This window comes from Euphorbia lathyris, chromosome 1, assembly GCF_963576675.1.
Source record: "Euphorbia lathyris chromosome 1, ddEupLath1.1, whole genome shotgun sequence".
Classification (NCBI taxonomy): domain Eukaryota; kingdom Viridiplantae; phylum Streptophyta; class Magnoliopsida; order Malpighiales; family Euphorbiaceae; genus Euphorbia; species Euphorbia lathyris.
In genome coordinates, this window is record NC_088910.1 from 127,347,542 (window position 1) to 127,367,190 (window position 19,649).

General features: G+C 29.4%; 2 protein-coding genes across 2 annotated transcripts; both read left to right on the top strand.

The window, feature by feature from the left end:
• The first annotated feature begins 3,696 nt into the window (after positions 1 to 3,696).
• Positions 3,697 to 6,451, top strand: LOC136215038 (early nodulin-like protein 8). The gene is made up of 2 exons (XM_066002912.1): positions 3,697 to 3,898; positions 5,851 to 6,451. Exons 1-2 carry the CDS (start codon positions 3,706 to 3,708, stop codon positions 6,249 to 6,251), a joined length of 594 nt encoding a protein of 197 aa, XP_065858984.1. The 5' UTR covers positions 3,697 to 3,705; the 3' UTR covers positions 6,252 to 6,451.
• A 3,962-nt stretch (positions 6,452 to 10,413) lies between these two features.
• Positions 10,414 to 12,642, top strand: LOC136210949 (early nodulin-like protein 8). Its single transcript, XM_066002424.1, has 2 exons — positions 10,414 to 10,687; positions 11,947 to 12,642. Exons 1-2 carry the CDS (start codon positions 10,495 to 10,497, stop codon positions 12,345 to 12,347), a joined length of 594 nt encoding a protein of 197 aa, XP_065858496.1. The 5' UTR covers positions 10,414 to 10,494; the 3' UTR covers positions 12,348 to 12,642.
• Positions 12,643 to 19,649: the final 7,007 nt, after the last annotated feature.

Consider the following 19,649-nt stretch of genomic DNA (forward strand, 5'->3'; position numbering starts at 1 on the left):
AGCAAACGCTTCGTTTGGTGCAACTTTTGACGGAACAATTAGCTTCAAAAGATAACGGAATTATAATATGCATGCCATTTTGGCCGTAATTGTATCCTGTGATATTATTCTTCATCTATGAAGCTTATGAAGTATCTGAATCCTCCTCTTGCTTGGACTGGCATAGGACCGCATACATCTGAATGAATGAGTCATAGAGTGTCTGATAAACGCTCACCTTTATTGCTAAAGGGTGTCTCTCATTTTACCTTTTAAACATGCTTCACATGTTTCCAATGATTCATGATCAATTGAATTTATAAGCCCATCTTGATGTAGCTTAAGCATGCGTCTTTTGTTTATATGTCCTAAACGACAATGCCACAAGTAAGTTGAATGATCTAGCTTATGTCTTTTGGTATTAATTGCGAAAACAGAAATTTTGTTATCTAACACATAAATCCCATTTTGTGATATTCCTGAAAAATAGAAAATCGAATCTCTATAAAAATCGCAATGTTTGTCTTTTATTGAAATATGAAAACCGTCGTCAACAAGACGACTAATAAAAATAATGTTGCGAGACATTTGAGGAACGTACAAACAGTTCCTTAATCCTATTACAGGCCCAGAGGGCAAATTTAAAACATAATCTCCAATTGCAAGGGCGGCAACTCTTGCTCCATTTCCTACTCGCAAGTTTATGCTTCCTTTCTTTATTCCTTAGTCCGATTTAGTTCCCGCATATTTGTAAAAATATGAGATCCGTATCCGGTATCAAGTATCCAAGATTCAGACTGTGAAATTGAATTTATTTTAATATAGAATATACCAGAGGTTGAAGTCCCGACTTCTCCCTTCTTGAGGGTAGCTAGGTACAGCAAACAATTTCTCCTCCAATGCCGCACTTCACCACAATAGTGGCACTTGCCTTTGGGTTTCTTTATTTCCTTTCCCTTTGTTTCGGTGAGCATGGCCTCCTTGCCTTTCTTAGGATGGTTTGGTTTGGGAGATATCCCTTTCCTTTTCTTTGATCCTTCAATAGCAAGGTTTGGTATCTCCTCGTTTTCTTTTATATTTGGCTCGACTGTCTCGAGCATATTTGCAAGCTCTTCAAGAGAGGTTTGCAAGCCACTCGCTTGGTAGTTCATGATGAACTACGAGTAACTCTCGGGGAGGGACTGAAGAAGTAAGTTCTCACTTAGTTCACGGTCCATCGCATCTCCAATACTAGAAACCTTGGTGATAAGGCTAATTATCTTGGCACAATGTGCCATTATAGATGTGCCCACCTGCATCTTGCATCTATATAACTGCTTTGTTATTTCGAAGTGTTCGCACCGAGTTTGATTCACAAACAACTCTTTTGTGCTTGACCATGGAGTAGGCATCCATATCTGCATGTTGCCTTTTTAATTCCGGTGTCATAGATGCAAGTATGATGTCTCCCGCTTGATCGTCATCAGCCTTATGCTTCAAGTAAGCATAAAATTCTTGGTAGGGAGCACCATCCGTTGGGTAAGTGGGTATCCGTGTATCAAGTACATACCCTTTCTTCTCGAACTTCAAAACAATTTTGAGGTTACGAAATCAATCGGTGAAGTTTGAACCGTTCAACTTGTTATCGATAAGTATGTTTTGCAGATTGGTGTTAGTCATGATTTTAAGAGTGTTTAATTAATTCTATCAAAAAAAAGTGTTTAATTAAACCTGAGAGTGAGAAAGAGTAAACGTACGTTATTCATTTGCTTTAAAGTATATCAATCTAAATTTATAGGCCTTTTAGTTTATTTAGATTTGATCTTTTTTTTCCCTTCATGAAACCCTTGTCAACAGTAAGTTGTAAATATGTAATTCCGTTAAAAATACGTTATTAACTTCATATATATTTGAAACTATTAAAAACAATATCGTTTTTACAGTTTTCTATAATCATATTACACATAAAAGTTAAAACTGCTTTCAAACAGTTAAAAAATACAAAATTCGAATACGTGTGCAATGAATAACAGTTTGTTAACTGAATTTTATGTTCAAAATTACTTTTTTTTTATCATTAAGAGCTTAATACGGTAAAAAATAAATGATCATGAGCTTAATATATTCAAATAAAAGATCAAGAGTTTAATGAACCAAAAGATGAAAGATCATGGACCTAATAATGCTTTTTGCCATAAATTTTACAGTGGTAAAGTCAATGTTTGACTACTTAGTATATCAAATTTAAACCTACCCGATATGAGTTAGATTTAAAATTTAAACACCGATTTTAAAAGTAAGGAATTTAGTGATTTATCATCGGATTTAGGCTCTGTTCTTTATGACTGAAAAAAACTGAACTGAATTGTACTGAAACTGAAATAATAATATAATCCTTTAAAAATAGCAATAATTAAAATAAAAATCTGAAAAAAATAATAGTGATTCTAATAATAATTATGATAATAATAATGAAAAAAATAATTATAATTATAATAAGTAGTGATAAATTACTAAACTGAACTGAATTGATTACTGAACTGAACTGATTGATACTGAAATTAAGTAATAAAGAACAGAACCTTAGTGACATGTGTCAAATATCACCATCTAATCTGTTGCAGCTTCATTTAACACGGAATCTGATGATTAAATCACGGTATTCTTTACTTTCATATTCAGTTTTTTAAATACCAATACTGAAAACTTAAAAAGTAGCATTCGACCCTAAAAAAAAATTAACCGGAATTTACACTTTGCTTAAAAAAAATCTCGAAAAAGAACATTATTCTAAAAAATCCGAATATTTCATAAATTTTAGGTTAAATAATTATAAGGTCCTTATATTTTTACTTAACACGCTAGTAAGTCCATCATATTACTATAAGGTCATCTTAATCAATTCTTTAGTCCTTCCATTTGTTTTTGTAAATGAAAGTCCAAAATTACCCCTAGTTATATACATATATTTTTTTGTTATCTTTTAGCTTCAAATTTAATCTAATTAATTTTAATGAAGTTTTTGAACTACATATACACCGAAATTAATATACTTAAAAAAATATATTATTAATTTTTTTAAATTATAATTTTTTTTTTTTTTTTTTTTGAGGGCGAGCCTTGGCGCAACGGTAAAACGTTGTTGCCGTGTGACCAGAGGTCACGGGTTCGAGTCTTAGGAGCGGCCTCTTGCCAATTAAATTGGCAAGGGAAGGCTTGCCCCCAATACACCCTTGTGGTGGGACCCCTCCCCGGACCCTCGCTCAGCGGGGACGCGTAATGCGACCGGGCCGCCCTTTTTATAATTATTATTTTTATTTTTATTTTTAAATATAATATCTTTAAACTAATATTAAATATTATTATAAATTTTTTATAATTTTTTAAAAATCATAGTTTTTTCTTCATTCGGAAAATCTATTAAAATTGTAAAAACTTTTGATAGTCTTACTCCTATTTTAATAACTTTTGAAATATTTTTCATTCATTTTGTAGTTAATAAATTTTACGTTTTTAAATTAAAATTGTATATTATATAAAAATTAATAAATCAATTACTTTATATTGGATAGATTGCGATTAGGTAAGAAAAAAGAGAAAAAATAAAAAATAAAAAAATAGATATTTTATTATTAAAATATAAAGTAAAGGGTAATTTTGGTATTTTAAAGTTTATTTTAGTATAATTCCCTTTCCTTTTTCTGCCTCTCTTCCTAAATTTGAGAGTTAGCAAAAGAAGTGATTAAGATGGGAAATCTTAGAATTCCTAAATTGATGGTCCTCTATGTTTTTGAGTTATTCATATTGGTCCAAATCCAAGTATCATGCTATCAATTCAAAGTTGGAGATTTAGATTCTTGGGGGATTCCTAGTCCTGCTAATCCACAAATCTATTCATTCTGGTCCAAATCTCATTCAATCGACATTGGAGATTCTCTCTGTAAGTTTTCACACATTAACACATTACTTTCTTTTTGGGGGTTTGCTCATCTAAAAACTTCACATTTTCATTTTGGGTTCTAAACTTTTTAATTTGATCCGATTTAGCTTATTCGTTAATATAGATAGAACTCTTACAAATGAAATCATCGAACTTAGAAACTGTTTAATGGATAAAACTTTCAATATTTTTCCTCTGTTTCTGTTCTGTTTTCATTTCCTCGACTATGTTTTGAACTACATTTTAGAAATAATGTTTCACGGTATCCGATTTTATGTTGTTTATTGGTAAAAAATATTTTGAGGCCCCTGATCTTTCATTGTTTGATGCATTAAGCCCTCGATCTTTTATTTAGACACATTGAGCCCCTGATCTTTTATCATTTGGTGCATTAATCCCTCGATCTTTCATTTAGACACATTGAGCCATTGATCTTTCATATATATGGATGTATTAGGCTCTTCCATAAATCAATTAATATATAGGTTTATTAAGGGCATGTTTGGTTAGTTTTAAATAACTGCAGCGTTTCGCATTTTCTCTGGACACTGCAGCATTTTGGAGCTTTTCACGAAAAGTTTTTTTCATGAACAATTGTTTGTAGTTACTTGTTATTGATAAAATTACCCTTCTTATTTCCATAAAATGTGCTTCAATTTTAACATTAATTTTATTTTTAGAACATAATTATCGAAAAACAAGGTTTTGTTGTGTTCAATAATTTTTTTATTTTTTATTTAAATTATTTTTATTAATTTGTATAATATATTTTTTATTTTAGAATTTGTTATTTTTAGAACATCATTTATTGTCACACCAAACATGTCCTTAATAAACCTATATATTAATTGATTTATGGAAGGGCCTAATACCCATATATAATAGATTAAGGGCTCAATGTGTCTAAATGAAAATTCGAGGGCTTAATGCACCAAATGATGAAAGATCAGGAGTTCAATGTGTCTAAATAAAAGATCGAGGGCTTAATGCACCAAACAATGAAAGATTAGAGGCCTCAGGATGCTTTTTGCCTTGTTTATTTCTGTTTTCTGCCATTAGTGTGCAATGTGGTGAGATTTAGCTAGTCAACTTGTACGTTTGTTAAAACATTTAGGTTGCCGAAAAATATTTAAGCAAATTATTTTATTGAAAAATAAAATATTTTTCCATTGAAAAATAAAATATTTTTCCATGTTTGGTTATTAAAACCGAAAACAGAAAGAATGATGGATGACTATTATTTTTAAAAGGTATGAACGCAATGAATGAAATATGGTTCAAAATTTTAATAAAATATTTTGGTCAATTTTTGTACTAAGTAATCTAAAATTTTATTTTAATTTATTTTTTAAGTAAAAAACACTGGAAAAATTAATAAAATATTTTCCTGCAAACAAACGGATCTTAATTAATGGAATTATATACTTAATAGAATTTTTTTTAATTTCTTTTAGCCTGTCATCGGGGTTCAACCATGACCATTTTGTTGGATTTTTCCTCAAAATAATGTTTTTTAAAGAAAAATTTCTTAAAATCCATTTAATTTTTTCAGCCCTAATATTTTTATATGGGTTATCTAAAGCCGTATATAATCAATGTTTAAAGCATCAGTTTCAAATTGTAAATAATTTAGTCAACCGAATTCATTGTCAGATGTTGTTATAGCTGGAAAAAAAAATTGTAGTAGACAACAGTGTTGAATCACAAGTATCAAGTAGCAGGCAAGTGCCAATTTCGTTTTCTCTTATCAAAATCATGTTATGTGTGAAATAAATGCAATAAAAATGACAATTGTGTGTATATTAGTCAAATTGTTCTGTAGATCGTGTTATGGTGTCAGAAATTGTCACCTATAGTCAGATTATTTCTGTAGATTGAATTATCATGTCAGAAATTTCTCTTTTTTTCCCCTCGGAAGATCTAAACAAAAACTTGATCAAATTTATCCACAGTGTTCTTGTATCCACCAAGTGAAAATTCAGTGATTCAAGTAACAAAAGAAAACTACAATTCCTGCAACTTGAAAAATCCAATCTTATACATGAACAATGGAAACTCTTTGTTCAACATTACTTCACATGGTGATTTCTACTTCACCAGTGGAAATCAAGGGCATTGCCTCAAGAAGCAGAAACTTCATATTTCTGTTGGTTCATCGGCTCATTCTCCGGCGGATTCATTGTCTGATTCTGCTTCAGCACCATCTTATGCTAATGTGTTTGGGAGTATTCCTTTGCCGCCTTCTGCTTCTCCTTCATCTTCTCCGGCGAGGATTGATAATGGAGGTTTTCTGTTCTTGTTGTCCGTTGTTGCTGCGGGTTTTTATGCAGTCATCAATGGCAATATCATCTGAAGTAGTGACGGATACAGGATTCAGTAACAAGGGTGTTTCGGGTGTTCTATGGTGATTTATGGGTGCTTCCTTGAATTACTTCAATATTTTTCGATGATCAGTGGATGCTTTAACCTCGAGAGTCAAAGAGGATGAGGATGAGAGTCAGAGAGGGCACATCAGAATCCATCCCCTCCCTAACGGCTTGTTATTGGTTCAAGTGATTAGAAAACATAACCAGAAAGTGTGTTCATAATTGAAGATATCAAATGATACAAATTTAACCTTCATATTTCCAAACAAGATCAATTGTATTACTAAGTTATCAAAATTTTAAAAAGACTTGTTTGACTATTATTTAATTATTACATTGGACCTTCCAAACATGTATTAGTATACAATTTCATATGTTAAAGCTAAATATGTAGTTTTTATAAAAATACTTTGTCAAAGTCCAACCCAGTCCGTAATTAATTTAAGTGGACTCAAATTTAAAAATAAAATCCCAAATCTAATCCATATAAATGCGCACATGATTTTTACTTATAAAAAATAAAATTTATATTTAATATATAAATATATAAATTAATTAATATTAATAAACGGATCCGTTCGTGCTATGTTTATTAATCTTCAATCTTCCTAAAATATAAGCGGATTTCAACGGATCCAACCTGACTAGATTTAAAATCAATTTTCGTTATTCAAGTCTGATCTAAGAGATACGGATCTGGATGGGTTATGCGGATACCCGTACCATGAACATGTCTAATTACAAGTAGTGAACTGTGTATGGATAAGTATACGATCAGTCACTGTATTTTAGAGGCTTAATACATCATTTGCCTTTTGAACTTATCCAAAAAGTTTGATTGACCCCTGAACTTTCAAAGTGTCCAGATAGCTCCATCAACTTGCATAAACTATTCAATTAACCTCCTGAACTTGCGTAAAATGTAACCAATTGATCACTCGGTTGCAAAAAAAAATATATTAAATGCGGAAGATGTATTCCACGTATCTTAGAATGTTATTACATAATTCAAAAATAGATTAAAAATGAAGTTATTATTTGCTCAACTATAAAACTTATCTTCTTTAATATTAGGGTAAATTTCAAATAAAACCCCTTCGGTTTCACTAATTTTCAGATAAAGGACTGTGATTTACTTTTTTTCAAGTAAGGACCGAGGTTTTCAACTTTAACAAAATGAGGATTTTTTCGATTGATACTATTAAAATCACCATTGATGACTTCAAAAATGACATATTTTAAAAACTACTAATATTCTAAACAACTTTAATTCTTCAACTTTTTTTATTTTGAGATTATTTAGATGATGTTTGGTAAAGAGAGAGAAAATTAATGTTTAGAATGAGAAAGTTCAAAAAAAAAAAAAAGATGATTTTCGAAAATCGAAAATGTAGTTCCATAGTGAATATGATATTAAACAACTTTAATTCTTGAAAATTTTCATTTTCAGGTCGTGATTTTAATAACATTAATCCAAAAATTTATTGTTTTCTTAAAAGTACGAAACCGTAAACGTACAATAATACTTTCGTATTTAACTTATTGTTTTTTTTTTGCAACCGATTAATCAATTAACTACATTGTACGTATATGGCCAATCAAGTTTGTTTGACAAATTCCCAAAGGCAAAAACGATGTATTTTAGAGATGCCTTCAGTGTAGTGTCCAAGCACGTGAAGTAGACAAATCTTGACATCATCCCAACCTTTACACATGATCACCGCCAACTGCCCCATGTGCCATTATTGGCTAAATTATTATTTATCCACCTCCACTTTCTGTTTCTTCCTTTTCTACCCTCAATCAATCTTCTCTTTTCCACCATTTACTTTCTTCTTTTTTCTATATTTTACTATTTTTTTAAGAATGGATAAGTTCAAATTTAATCAAAGTTTCCAAAGTGAAATCTTTTTAGGCCAAAAATAATATATATACTTTTTGATTTTTTTATTTGAATATAGTAAGTCTTTAACTCATTAACCTTTGATAACAATAAGTTGTAAATATGTAATTCTGTTAAAAAAATATTATTAATTTCATATGTATTTAAAATTATTAAAAACAATATCTTTTACCGCTTGAATTAAGGGTTTTACCATTTTTCTATAGCCGTATTATATATATAAAAGTTAAAACTGCTTTTAAACAGTGAAAAAATACAGATTTCAAATACATGTGCAATGAATAACAGTTTGTTAACCGAATTTTATGTTCAAAATTACTTTTTTTTTGTCATCAAGAGCTTAATACGGGAAAAAATATAAATGATCATTAGCTTAATATATTCAAATAAAAGATCAATGGCTTAATGAACCAAAAGATGAAAGATCATGAGTCTAATAATGCTTTTTGCCACAATTTTACAGTGATTTTAGTGATATGTGTCAAATATCACCATCTAATACGGCTAATACCTTACATTGTTGCAGCATCATTTAACACTGAATCTGATGATTAAATCACACTATTCTTTACTTTCAGATTCAGTTTTTTAAATACAAATACTGGAAACTTAGAAAGTAGCATCCGACCCTATAAAAATTACCCAGAATTTATCCTTTGCTTAAAAAAAATCTCGAAAAAGAACATTTTTCTAAAATATCCGAATATTTCATAAATTTTAGGGTGAATAATTATAAAGTCCTTATGTTTTTACTTAACACGCTAGTAAGTCCATCATATTATTATAAGATCCTTAAGTATTATCTTAATCAATTCTTTAGCCCTTCCATTTGTTTTTGTAAATAAAAGTCCAAAATTACCACTAGTTATATACATATTTTTTTTAACCATAGAAGTGCAAACCATCTGTGAAAGGAAGAGTCACTGTTGTCGACGGTGGATACCCTTAAGAACCAAAAAAATATACATAATTTTTTTTTTTATCTTTTAGCTTCAAATTTAATCTAATTAATTTTAATGAAGTTGAACTACATATACATCAGAATTAATATACTTGAAAATATATATTTTTAGTTTTCTTAAATTATAGTTATTTTTCTTTATTTTTTAATATAATATCTTTAAAATAACATTAAATATTATTATAAATTTGTTATAATTTTTTAAAAATCGTATTTTTTCTTCATTCTGAAAATTTATTAGAATTGTAAAACTTTTGATAGTCTTACTCATATTTTAATAATTTTTGAAATATTTTTCATTCATTTTGTAGTCAATAAATTTTACGTTATTAAATTAAAATTATATAATTATATAAAAATTAATAAATCAATTACTTTATATTGGAAAGATTGTGATTATGTAAGAAAAAAAAGAAAAAAAAATATAAAATAGGAAAAATAGATGTTTTATTATTTAAACATAAAGTAAAGAGTAATTTTGGTATTTTAAAGTTTATTTAGTATAATTTGATCATTGATCCAACCATAAGGACTGGGAAGTTAATAAAAACAAAAACTGGAGAACTAAAATGCAAAAACTAAATAATGTATTAGATAAAAGGGTAACTAATTTATTAGTCCCTATATTTTGATAAACACACTGTTTAGTCCCTGCATTTTAAAAAACACACGGTAAAGTCTCTAACGTTTTTCTCGGTGAACTGTTTAGTCCCTAACGTTTTTCCCGGTGAACTGTTTAGTCCCTGCCGTTAGACTCTCATGAAGATTCTGTTAGTCAATTTGGGTTTACATTCATGTTTTCCTTTATTTTCCTTTAATTTTCTTTCCTTTAAACTCTAATGCATCTGATATTAACTTTGAATGTTCTTATTCTTGATTTTCTTCTTAATCGATCAAATTCGTAAGCATTGGATTTAGTCTTTTTCTTGTTCTCCATACAAATAGCTTCTTCTTCTAAATTGGATTTCCTCTTCTGAAGTTTGAAGGTGAATAGTAAGGGATAATTTAATCATTTCCGAAGTCATAAACGGTAAAAAATCTAACAAACAGACGGAAAGACTAAACAGTTTACTGAGAAAAATGTTAGGGACCTTACCATGTGTTTTGTCAAAATATAGGGACTAAACAATGTGTTTTGTCAAAATATAGGGACTAATAAATTAATTCTTTTTACTTCTGCTTTTACTGCATGTCATGTTAATTAACCAAGAAGGGCATTTGGGGAATAAAATAAAATCATTATAAGCATTGTCTTTTTTCTACTTCCACTATTTTGCTCCTTCGAGCCAATAAAATTTCTCACTTCCCCCTTTCCTTTTTCTGCCTCTCTTCCTAAATTGAGGGTTAGCAGAAAAAAGTGATTAAGATGGGAAATCTTAGAATTCCTAAATTGATGGTCCTCTATGTTTTTGAGTTATTCATATTGGTCCAAATCCAAGTATCCTGCTATCAATTCAAAGTTGGAGATTTAGATTCTTGGGGGATTCCTAGTCCTGCTAATCCACAAATCTATTCATTCTGGTCCAAATCTCATTCAATCGACATTGGGGATTCTCTCTGTAAGTTTTCACACATTAACACATTACTTTCTTTTCGGGGTTTTCTTCATCTAAAAGCTTCACATTTTCATTTTTGGGTTCTAACTTTTTAATCTGATCAGATTTAGCTTATTGAACTTTGATTTTTTCTTGTTCCCTAATGTTTCTGTGTTTTATGATCCGTTTCGGTTTCAGTTTCCTTTCTATTTTTATTTCCCAACTATGTTTTGAACTACATTTTAGAAATAATGTTTCATGGTATCGATTTTATAGTGTCTATTTCTGTTTTCTGCCGTTTTAGACCGTCGTTGTTTACTGGAATATATTGGGTAAAAAAAATTTGTTGATTTTTTTTTTCGGTATTTAGCCATTAACATCGAAAAACGGGAAGAAGTGATGGACGATTATTGTTTTTAAAAAGGTATAACTAATGAATTAGGATTCCAAAAACTTAGTCAAACGTTTTTACTCTTTTAAAAAAAAATAAAATATTTTTGCCACTATTTTCATATATTTGAATATTTCTCTATAAATTAACTCAAAATTGTCCATTTATTTATTTTACTAAACAAATAAATACCAGAAAAATCAACAAAATATTTTCTTGTAAGCAAACCGGCTTTAATTAATGAAATTATATACTTAATGGAAAAAAATTTGATCTCTTAACCTGTCATCGGGGTTCAACCATGATCATTTTGTCGAATTTTTCCTCAAAATAATGTTTTTTTAAGAAAAATATCTTACAATCCATTTAATTTTTTTCGGGCCTAATATTTTTATATGGGTTATCTAAAGCCGTATATAATCAATGTTTAAAGCATCGGTTTCAAAAGTAAATAACTTAGTGATTAAATGACCGAATTCAGTGTCAGATGTTGTTGTACCCGATAAAATTGTAGTAGAGATCGGTGTTGAATCACAAGTGTCAAATAGCAAGCAAGTGATAATTTCGTGTTATCTTGTCAATCATATGAAATAAATGCAATAAAAATGATAATTGTATCGTATTAGTCAAATTATTTATACAAATCCTATTATTGTGTCAGAAATTATCAGCTATCATATCATGTCACATTCAACATTGAAGATCGTATTAGTCGGATTATTTCTGTAGATCATATTATCGTGTCAGAAATTATCACCTATTATATCCTGTCACATTCAACATTAATTCAAGATCGTATTAGTCCGATTGTTTTCTGTAAATTGCGTTATCGTGTTAGAAATTTCTCTTTTTTTTTAAGATCTAACAAAAACTTGATCAAATTTATCCACAGTGTTCTTGTATCCACCAAGTGAAGATTCAGTGATTCAAGTAACAGAAGAAAACTACAATTCCTGCAACTTGAAAAATCCAATCTTATACATGAACAATGGAAACTCTGTGTTCAACATTACTTCACATGGCGATTTCTACTTCACCAGTGGAAATCAAGGGCATTGCCTGAAGAAGCAGAAGCTTCATATTTCTGTTGGTTCTTCGGCTCATTCTCCGGCGGATTCATTGTCTGATTCTGCTTCTGCACCGTCTTATGCTAATGTGTTTGGGAGTATTCCTTTGCCGCCTTCTGCTTCTCCTTCATCTTCTCCGGCCAGAATTGAGAATGGGGGTTTTCTGTTCTTGTTATCCGTTGTTGCTGCGGGTTTTTATGCAGTCGTCAATGGCAATATCATGTGAAGTAGTGACGGATACAGGATTCAGTAGTAACAAGGGCGCTTTGGGTGTTCTATGGTGATTTATGGGCGCTTCCTTGAATTACTTCAGTATTTTTCGATGATCAGTGGATGCTTTGACCTCGAGAGTCAAAGAGGATGAGGAGGATAATTTTATCGATTCATTATATATATATATATATATATATATTTATTCATTTTCAATTTTATTTGTTTAAAGATTTTAGTTTAAAGATTGCTTTTTTTTTAATTCTTTTTTCCTTGTGATGAGAAAGAATAAAAATGAGATTTTTCATGTATTCATCATCTTGAATACAACGGTACCGTCTATATCTATATACTACAAAACACCGGAAAAAAGAAGAAAAGGAGAAGAGTAAGATACCCCTTACGAGCCGTTTACAATGTGTAACTAACTTTTATATACTAGTACCCTTCTCTCGGGATGAAGGTGTAGAACAACGAAAAAGTTTCATGTTGCCTAATAACTTGGCCATATATTAAGAAGTGCGAGGCTTAGTAAATATGTCTGCCAACTGATTAGCTGAAGCAATATAAGGTGTATGAATGAAATCTTGAATCACATATTCTCGCACAATGTGGTCATCGATATCCATGTGTTTCATTTTCTCATTAAATACTAGGTTTGCGGTAATATGAATAGCTGGTTGATTGTCGCAATGCAACTCAATGGAAAATTGAAATTCTAATTGAAACTCTGGTAAAAGATATGACATCCATTTGAGTTCTTAAAAAACTGTTGCCATGGTTCAGTATTCTGCTTCTCTCGAGCTTTTACTAATTGTAGTCCACTTTTTACATTTCCAAGATATAAGAGATCCTTCCACAAATACATTAAAAAAAATTTCATATACCTCCTTGTGATCTTGTAATGATCCTTTCACCACATGTTTGAGTGACTTGCACATGTGGGTACTACTATCCAAGTTATATGAGGTTTAGAGGCATGAAAATATTTACATACGGAATAACCTTTCAAACGAAAACACGCCTGCATAAAAACACACCTAAATCTAGGTTTGAGTTTAACCTTATTTGACATGTTAGCTCTAGCCTTGCATGGACATGTGGATTGCCTACCTTTATACCACTCTGGATAACCTTTCAAACGAAAACACTCTGACTTCTCATGTCCTCCTTTGTTATAATAGCTACAAGATTTCTCATCCTAACTTTAATGAAACTTTTGAAATCTAAAACTTTGTGATGATTGAGAAATTATTAAATCGCAGTGGCGATGAGATTTTCATTATTGTAGATGCATTTACAAAATATGTCTATGTATCAGTGGGAACATCTCGTTGCTTCTCAATTCGAAGTAACATAGAATATGCTTTGTTAACGGTAGGCGAAGGATCCACATGGGATGGGGTGGGTTGAGGGTTTTCCTTTCTCTTTAATGTAATATTCATTTGTTTAATATAAGTGCATTACGCACAACTTTTAAAACAAAACGGTAGGCGAAGGATCTATTAGAAGAAACTGATCGCATACATGATCGAATTCATAAAAAATTATAAATAATTTATAGCTATTTTTTATAAAAAAAAAAAAAATCAAATTCTTACTATTTTCATACTTAAATAACTTAATTTTAGAATTAAATTTTATAAAAATTATAAATAATTTATAACTAAAATTAAAAGGTATAAAAATATAGACAACATATCAAAATCACAAATGGACTCTTTACTGACGTAACACTCTAAAACATTTTTTTATTATATTTCTTTTTCTTACAATTTATTATATTTCTTTTCATAAAAAAAATAAAATCTTACTTTAAAAAAAAATTTGTCCAGCCCTAACAGACTGGATTTCGAAAAATTAGTTCCAATAACAAAACTAAATTTAGCCCCCTAGATATAGATTCCTAGTTCCGCCATTGCTCAAAACGAAAATTTTCAAAAATTAAAGTTAATTAGAATATCATTAACTCTTCAGATTTTTTATTTTGAAACCGTCAACAATCGTTTTGAGATATTGAGTAGTCACCAATATTAAAAAAATATAAAATTCAATAACTATACCGTTAAAAATTGAAATTCAATTACTTAATATTAAAATTTTATAAAGTTCAGTGACTATGGGTGTAATTTACCCCTCAATCGGTATTAATCAAATAAATTACAAGATAGAAAGCGATTTCTAAGCCAAGAAAGACGCGATTCCAGTTGTATTAAATTATAGTAGTTCGACAGCTAGTCCTGAGCTCTGTGCCGACAAATCATTTCTCTTTTTTTCTTGTTTGTCCTTTTCCTAAATCTTTTTCCGAATGCGACTCCGATGTTCTATATGTTAATAATAACTTAATTAATTTTTTTTTGAAAGAATTAATTAATTAATTTTTTTTGGAAGAATTAATTTTTTTCTTGTTCTTAAAAAAAAAAAACTTAATTAATAAGACTTTGTTTAGAAAGAAAAAGAAAATTTGTTTCAAATTTTGGAACCATCTTTAACGTTTTACTTTATATTTATTTGGTTAAACTGTTAAAGTAGATTGCTAAATACCGTCCCCAAATTATTAGTTACCGTTTTCATTTAGATTTTTTTACTTTTTTTATAATTTTGATAAAAAAAACTGAAAATTCTTTCTCCAAAATCACAAACTCAAACAACAATAATTGAAATTATGAAAATAATTGATATGTGATAACCCGAATCCCAAAAATGGATGACTACGAATTGCAAACATTAAAATTTACATTTTTTTTTATCAAAAATCATGAACATAATGCATATTTTTTTTGTGATGATTAGCGTTTTTCGTCATAAAAAAATTGGAGAATTTTGTATTTTTCACCGTAAAAAATTAAACGATTTAACATTTACCTTTTTAATAGCCATTGTTTGGGAGGGTCCAGCACCCGCCCAACCAATGGCTTGGGCAGATATAGCACCCGTCCAAGCCATTGGCTGGACAGATCCAGCACCCTCCTAAATTAAAATTGACGTTTTTTCTTAAAAACTCAATTTTTTTTTTATCAAAAGGGTGACATTGTCCAAATGAGAGTGGTAATAAGTAATTTAGGACGGTAAATAGCAACACTCATTATTATTGTTACTGTTAACTCTATAAATGCTCTTTTTGAGTTGATGGGATCCGTTTTAGAATAAGAAGACAAAGTTGTTGGCGGATTCTTTACTGACTCGTCTGATGTCTTCGGAGCGTCTTCCCGGTGAAAAAGGGTCTGCCACTGGATGGAAAATCGACCGAAAAGGCTAAAATAGGGGATCTCGTCATAATTTCTACGTCTCGGTTTTGTTGACTCGTTGCGATCCGCCTTTCTTCGGGAATTGTGTCAGCTGCAAAAAGGTATCAGGTTCAGACAACCTCAAACTGGGTAGAGCAGGATTGGTGGAACCTGTGGTAGTTAGTTGTTTGTTGTTACTGTTAGCTGTTTGTTATTAGCTAATTAATTATTACTATTTGGTAAAATTGTGATAAATTATTGATGTTAGTATGTAAAATATCTAATATGAACCTATTTTAATTCTTAGATTTTTCTAATTTGAGGTTATCAATAGTCAAAATTGACAGTGTCAATCGAAAGGTTAACGTCGAAGACCTCATTCCTTTTTTAGTAAAAAAAACAAACAAACTATAAGCACTCATTTGCAAATCGGTAAAATCACAAAGTTATATTTGGAATTTGCCCAATAAAAAATACAATCTGAATTAATAAAAAGAATCTAAATAACGTATATTTCGTGAAAAGCTCCAAAACGCTGCAGTTTCCATAAAAATGTTAAACGCTGATGTTGTATAAATCTAACCAAACACTACGTTTCCTACGATTTGAGGTGAAACGTTAATCGCCTTTTTGAAAAGCTGAAACAAATATCGTCATAGTGTTTGGTTAGGTTTAAAAAACATCGCATAGTTTTTTTTAATGGAAACAGTTGCGTTTCAGAGCTTTTCACGAAAAACTTATTTGTGGAGCTTTTCATAAACAATTGTACGTAGTTACTTGATATAACAAAATTATCTTTCTTATTTTTACAAAAACATGTATGTTCTTTAATATTATATTTATCTTCATAATATCATTGTGAAAAAAAAAAGGTTTTGCTCTCTTTAATAAAATTTTATTTTAAATCTTTTATTTATTTAAATTATTTGTATTAATTTATATAATATGTTTTGTTTTATAATTTATTTGTTGATTAATTTAAAACATGTTCATATTAGATATTTTGTATACTAACAACAATAGTTCAACATAAATTTTACCAACACTATGAATTAAACAACTAATATTACTGCTAACAACAAATACCTAACAACAACTATTAATTAACAGTTGAACCGAACAACTTCTTAATAAGACTTGCAATCTGCATTTGGTCTAAAATTTTAACCGTTCTTTGAACTTTTAAAAGTTTTGAATGACCCCTTATTCATTCATGTTCAATAAATTTTAATACTCTCTATTTCTCAATGCAATTCACTGGATACAAAAAAAATGAGAGACACTTTCTGTCGCATGTCAATAAAAAATGTTAAATAGATAAATAATTAGGAACTTTTGAAAGTTTACATGACAATTATAGTTTTGAGGTTATTGAATTCAATTGGAAAAGAATCTGAATGTATTGGATGTAATTGGATAAAATTATGAGATTATTGAATACAATTTGATAAAAAAAAATAGAATTATTGAATGCTATTGGACAAAAACTAACTTTCATTTGGGTTTTTGAAAGCTCAGGAACAATTACAATTTTGGTCACGAACAAGGGCAATACAAATATTAAAGTACTAATTTGTCCATGTTTTATCTCAAACTAATAAAAGTATTATTTTTAATATATTTAAGAATTAGAATTTATAAATTAGAGTTTAGAATATATTGTTTACGGTTTAGGATTTATGAATTGAATTTTAGAGTTTTTAAATTAGAGTGTAAAAATATGCTTTATTTATTATATATAAAACTAATGATATATTAAGAATTAAATTTGATAATATTAAATCTAACAATAATAATATAATTGTTACCAAAAAAAATAATAATACTAATAATATAAATATGGTTGAATTTGATGGAAAAAAATGTTTGTGAACTGATTTAAAGTAACATGATTAACACCATATTCACATGACAGATTTGCGCAAATTGAAACACATGTAACTATTAAGTTTTTATGAATTCGTTGGTCCACTCAACCTGTCTAAGCCCACTCTTTGTGGGTTTGAATTAGAAATGTTTATTTGAGGTTCGGTCCAATTTACATAAAAATAGGTTGGATTTAAAGATTTATTGAAAAACTGGAATCCTCCATCAAAAACAAAAAAAAAAACTGGAATCCAACCTGAATCGTTCTTAAATTCAAGGGAAAATTACACAGAAATTCATCTTTTAAAAATCATTTACAATATATAATTTTAGATTATGTCAAATTAGTAAAATCAATACTTTTAATATATTTTATGGATTAGAATTTATAAATTAGAAGTCCAGAATATATTTTTTAGAGTTTATGATTTATGAATTGGAGTCTGGAATTTTTAAATTATGATGTAAAATCATAATATATAGAGAATAATGACATATTAAGAATTAAGTTTGATGATATGATTTAGTTATAATTTTGTACTTAATTATGATATTCATGTATTTGACCCTAAATTCAATTCCTTATATTTTTTTTTATTTTTTTTTGTTAGATTAGTGAAATACATTATATATAAAAGAATAGATTTTAAAATTATTTAATCTTATTTTTTTGAACTTAATCTTGTTATTTAATTATTTCATACTGTATGTGTAGTTATAAGAAGTTGTTGTTTTTCTTAAAAAAAAAGTTGTTTTTTTCATTAAACTTCAGTTTTTTCTTACTAATTAATTAACCTTCTAATTAGGCAGTCTTTAAATTTACATTAATCACTGGTAAGTTATTACAAGCTCATAATTGATTTTTTTTATTGAAAAATCAATTCTTTTCACTTATATATATATATATATATATATATATATATATATATATATATATATTGATGTGACACAATTTGACATGAGTTTAACGGAACATTTTATTGCTTGAAATGAGATAAAAAAAAATGATTAGGGAGGGATTGGGGACCAATTATCCCACTCTGATGTCTAAGTCGGGAAAAGTTACTAAGCAGTAAATAAAGCTTAGGTAAGCAAAAAATAAATAAATTAAGTACCTTTTAATATAATGTGTAACTTCAATTTATAAAAGAATCAGGTTATGTGCCTAAATAAAAGCAGGAGTTCACGTGATAATAATTCAATGGTGAGACTCTGCAGTCAACCAAAAACGTTTGTAACATAAACACTCATGATTCCACGAATCACGACGTCGGATGCAAGTAACATTATGCATAACCTTCAGGTCTTATTTGACTAGTCCACGTGGTTTTGATGGTTACTATTGAGGATGAAGTATCTCCTTAGTCCAAGTATATTATGATAAACTGTGTGATATCACATCAGAAGTCCTCTAATCTGAAGTTTCCAAACCGGAGTGATTTAGAGCTTCGTTCTGATGGATAATCGAAGCTTGAACCCTTTGGTGCTTTGTTGAACCGTAGTCATTTGATTGAGAATGAACTTCGTCTTTCATTGAGCTGAAGTTATCCTCCAATAAAGCTGTCTGACAAACTCCATCTATTTTTTTGGAGAATTTTCTCCAGATGTGTTCTCGCATGTCTCTTTGTTTAATGAGGGAAGTATGTGGAAGTGTGACGGGTAAATTTCATCAATGGTGTACAACCTTTGCCTCATTTCACACTTTGGTGTACAACCTTCAATTTGTCTCACTAATATGTACGACCTTATAGGTAAGCTCCCACTTTGGTGTACAGCCGGTAAAAATGACCGGTCAACGCATGGTCAACGCGCCAACTCATCATTTTTAATCAATTCATTAGTAAAGTGAGACCCATAAATTATAAAAAAAATAATTTTTATTTTTTCTCTTTTTTACCCTTATCTCTCCATCTCTTCATCTTCTTCTCTCCATTTCTTTCTCTCTCTAACCCCTTTCTCTCTCTAAATTTCTTTCTCTCTCTAACTCCTATCTCTCTCTCTAAATTTCTTTCTCTCTAACTCCCATCTCTCTTTAACCTCTCAAGAAAGCATAGCTAATGAGTTATTTACAGTATAGCTACGATATTTACAAAAGAATAGAACTAATAAAAGTGGTTGAATTGATTAGCAACAGAAGCAGTGAGAAGAAGAGATGAAAATAAAATAAAATTTAAGATTAAACAAACAGAATCATAGAAGGTAAATAAAAAAATAAAAATAAAAAA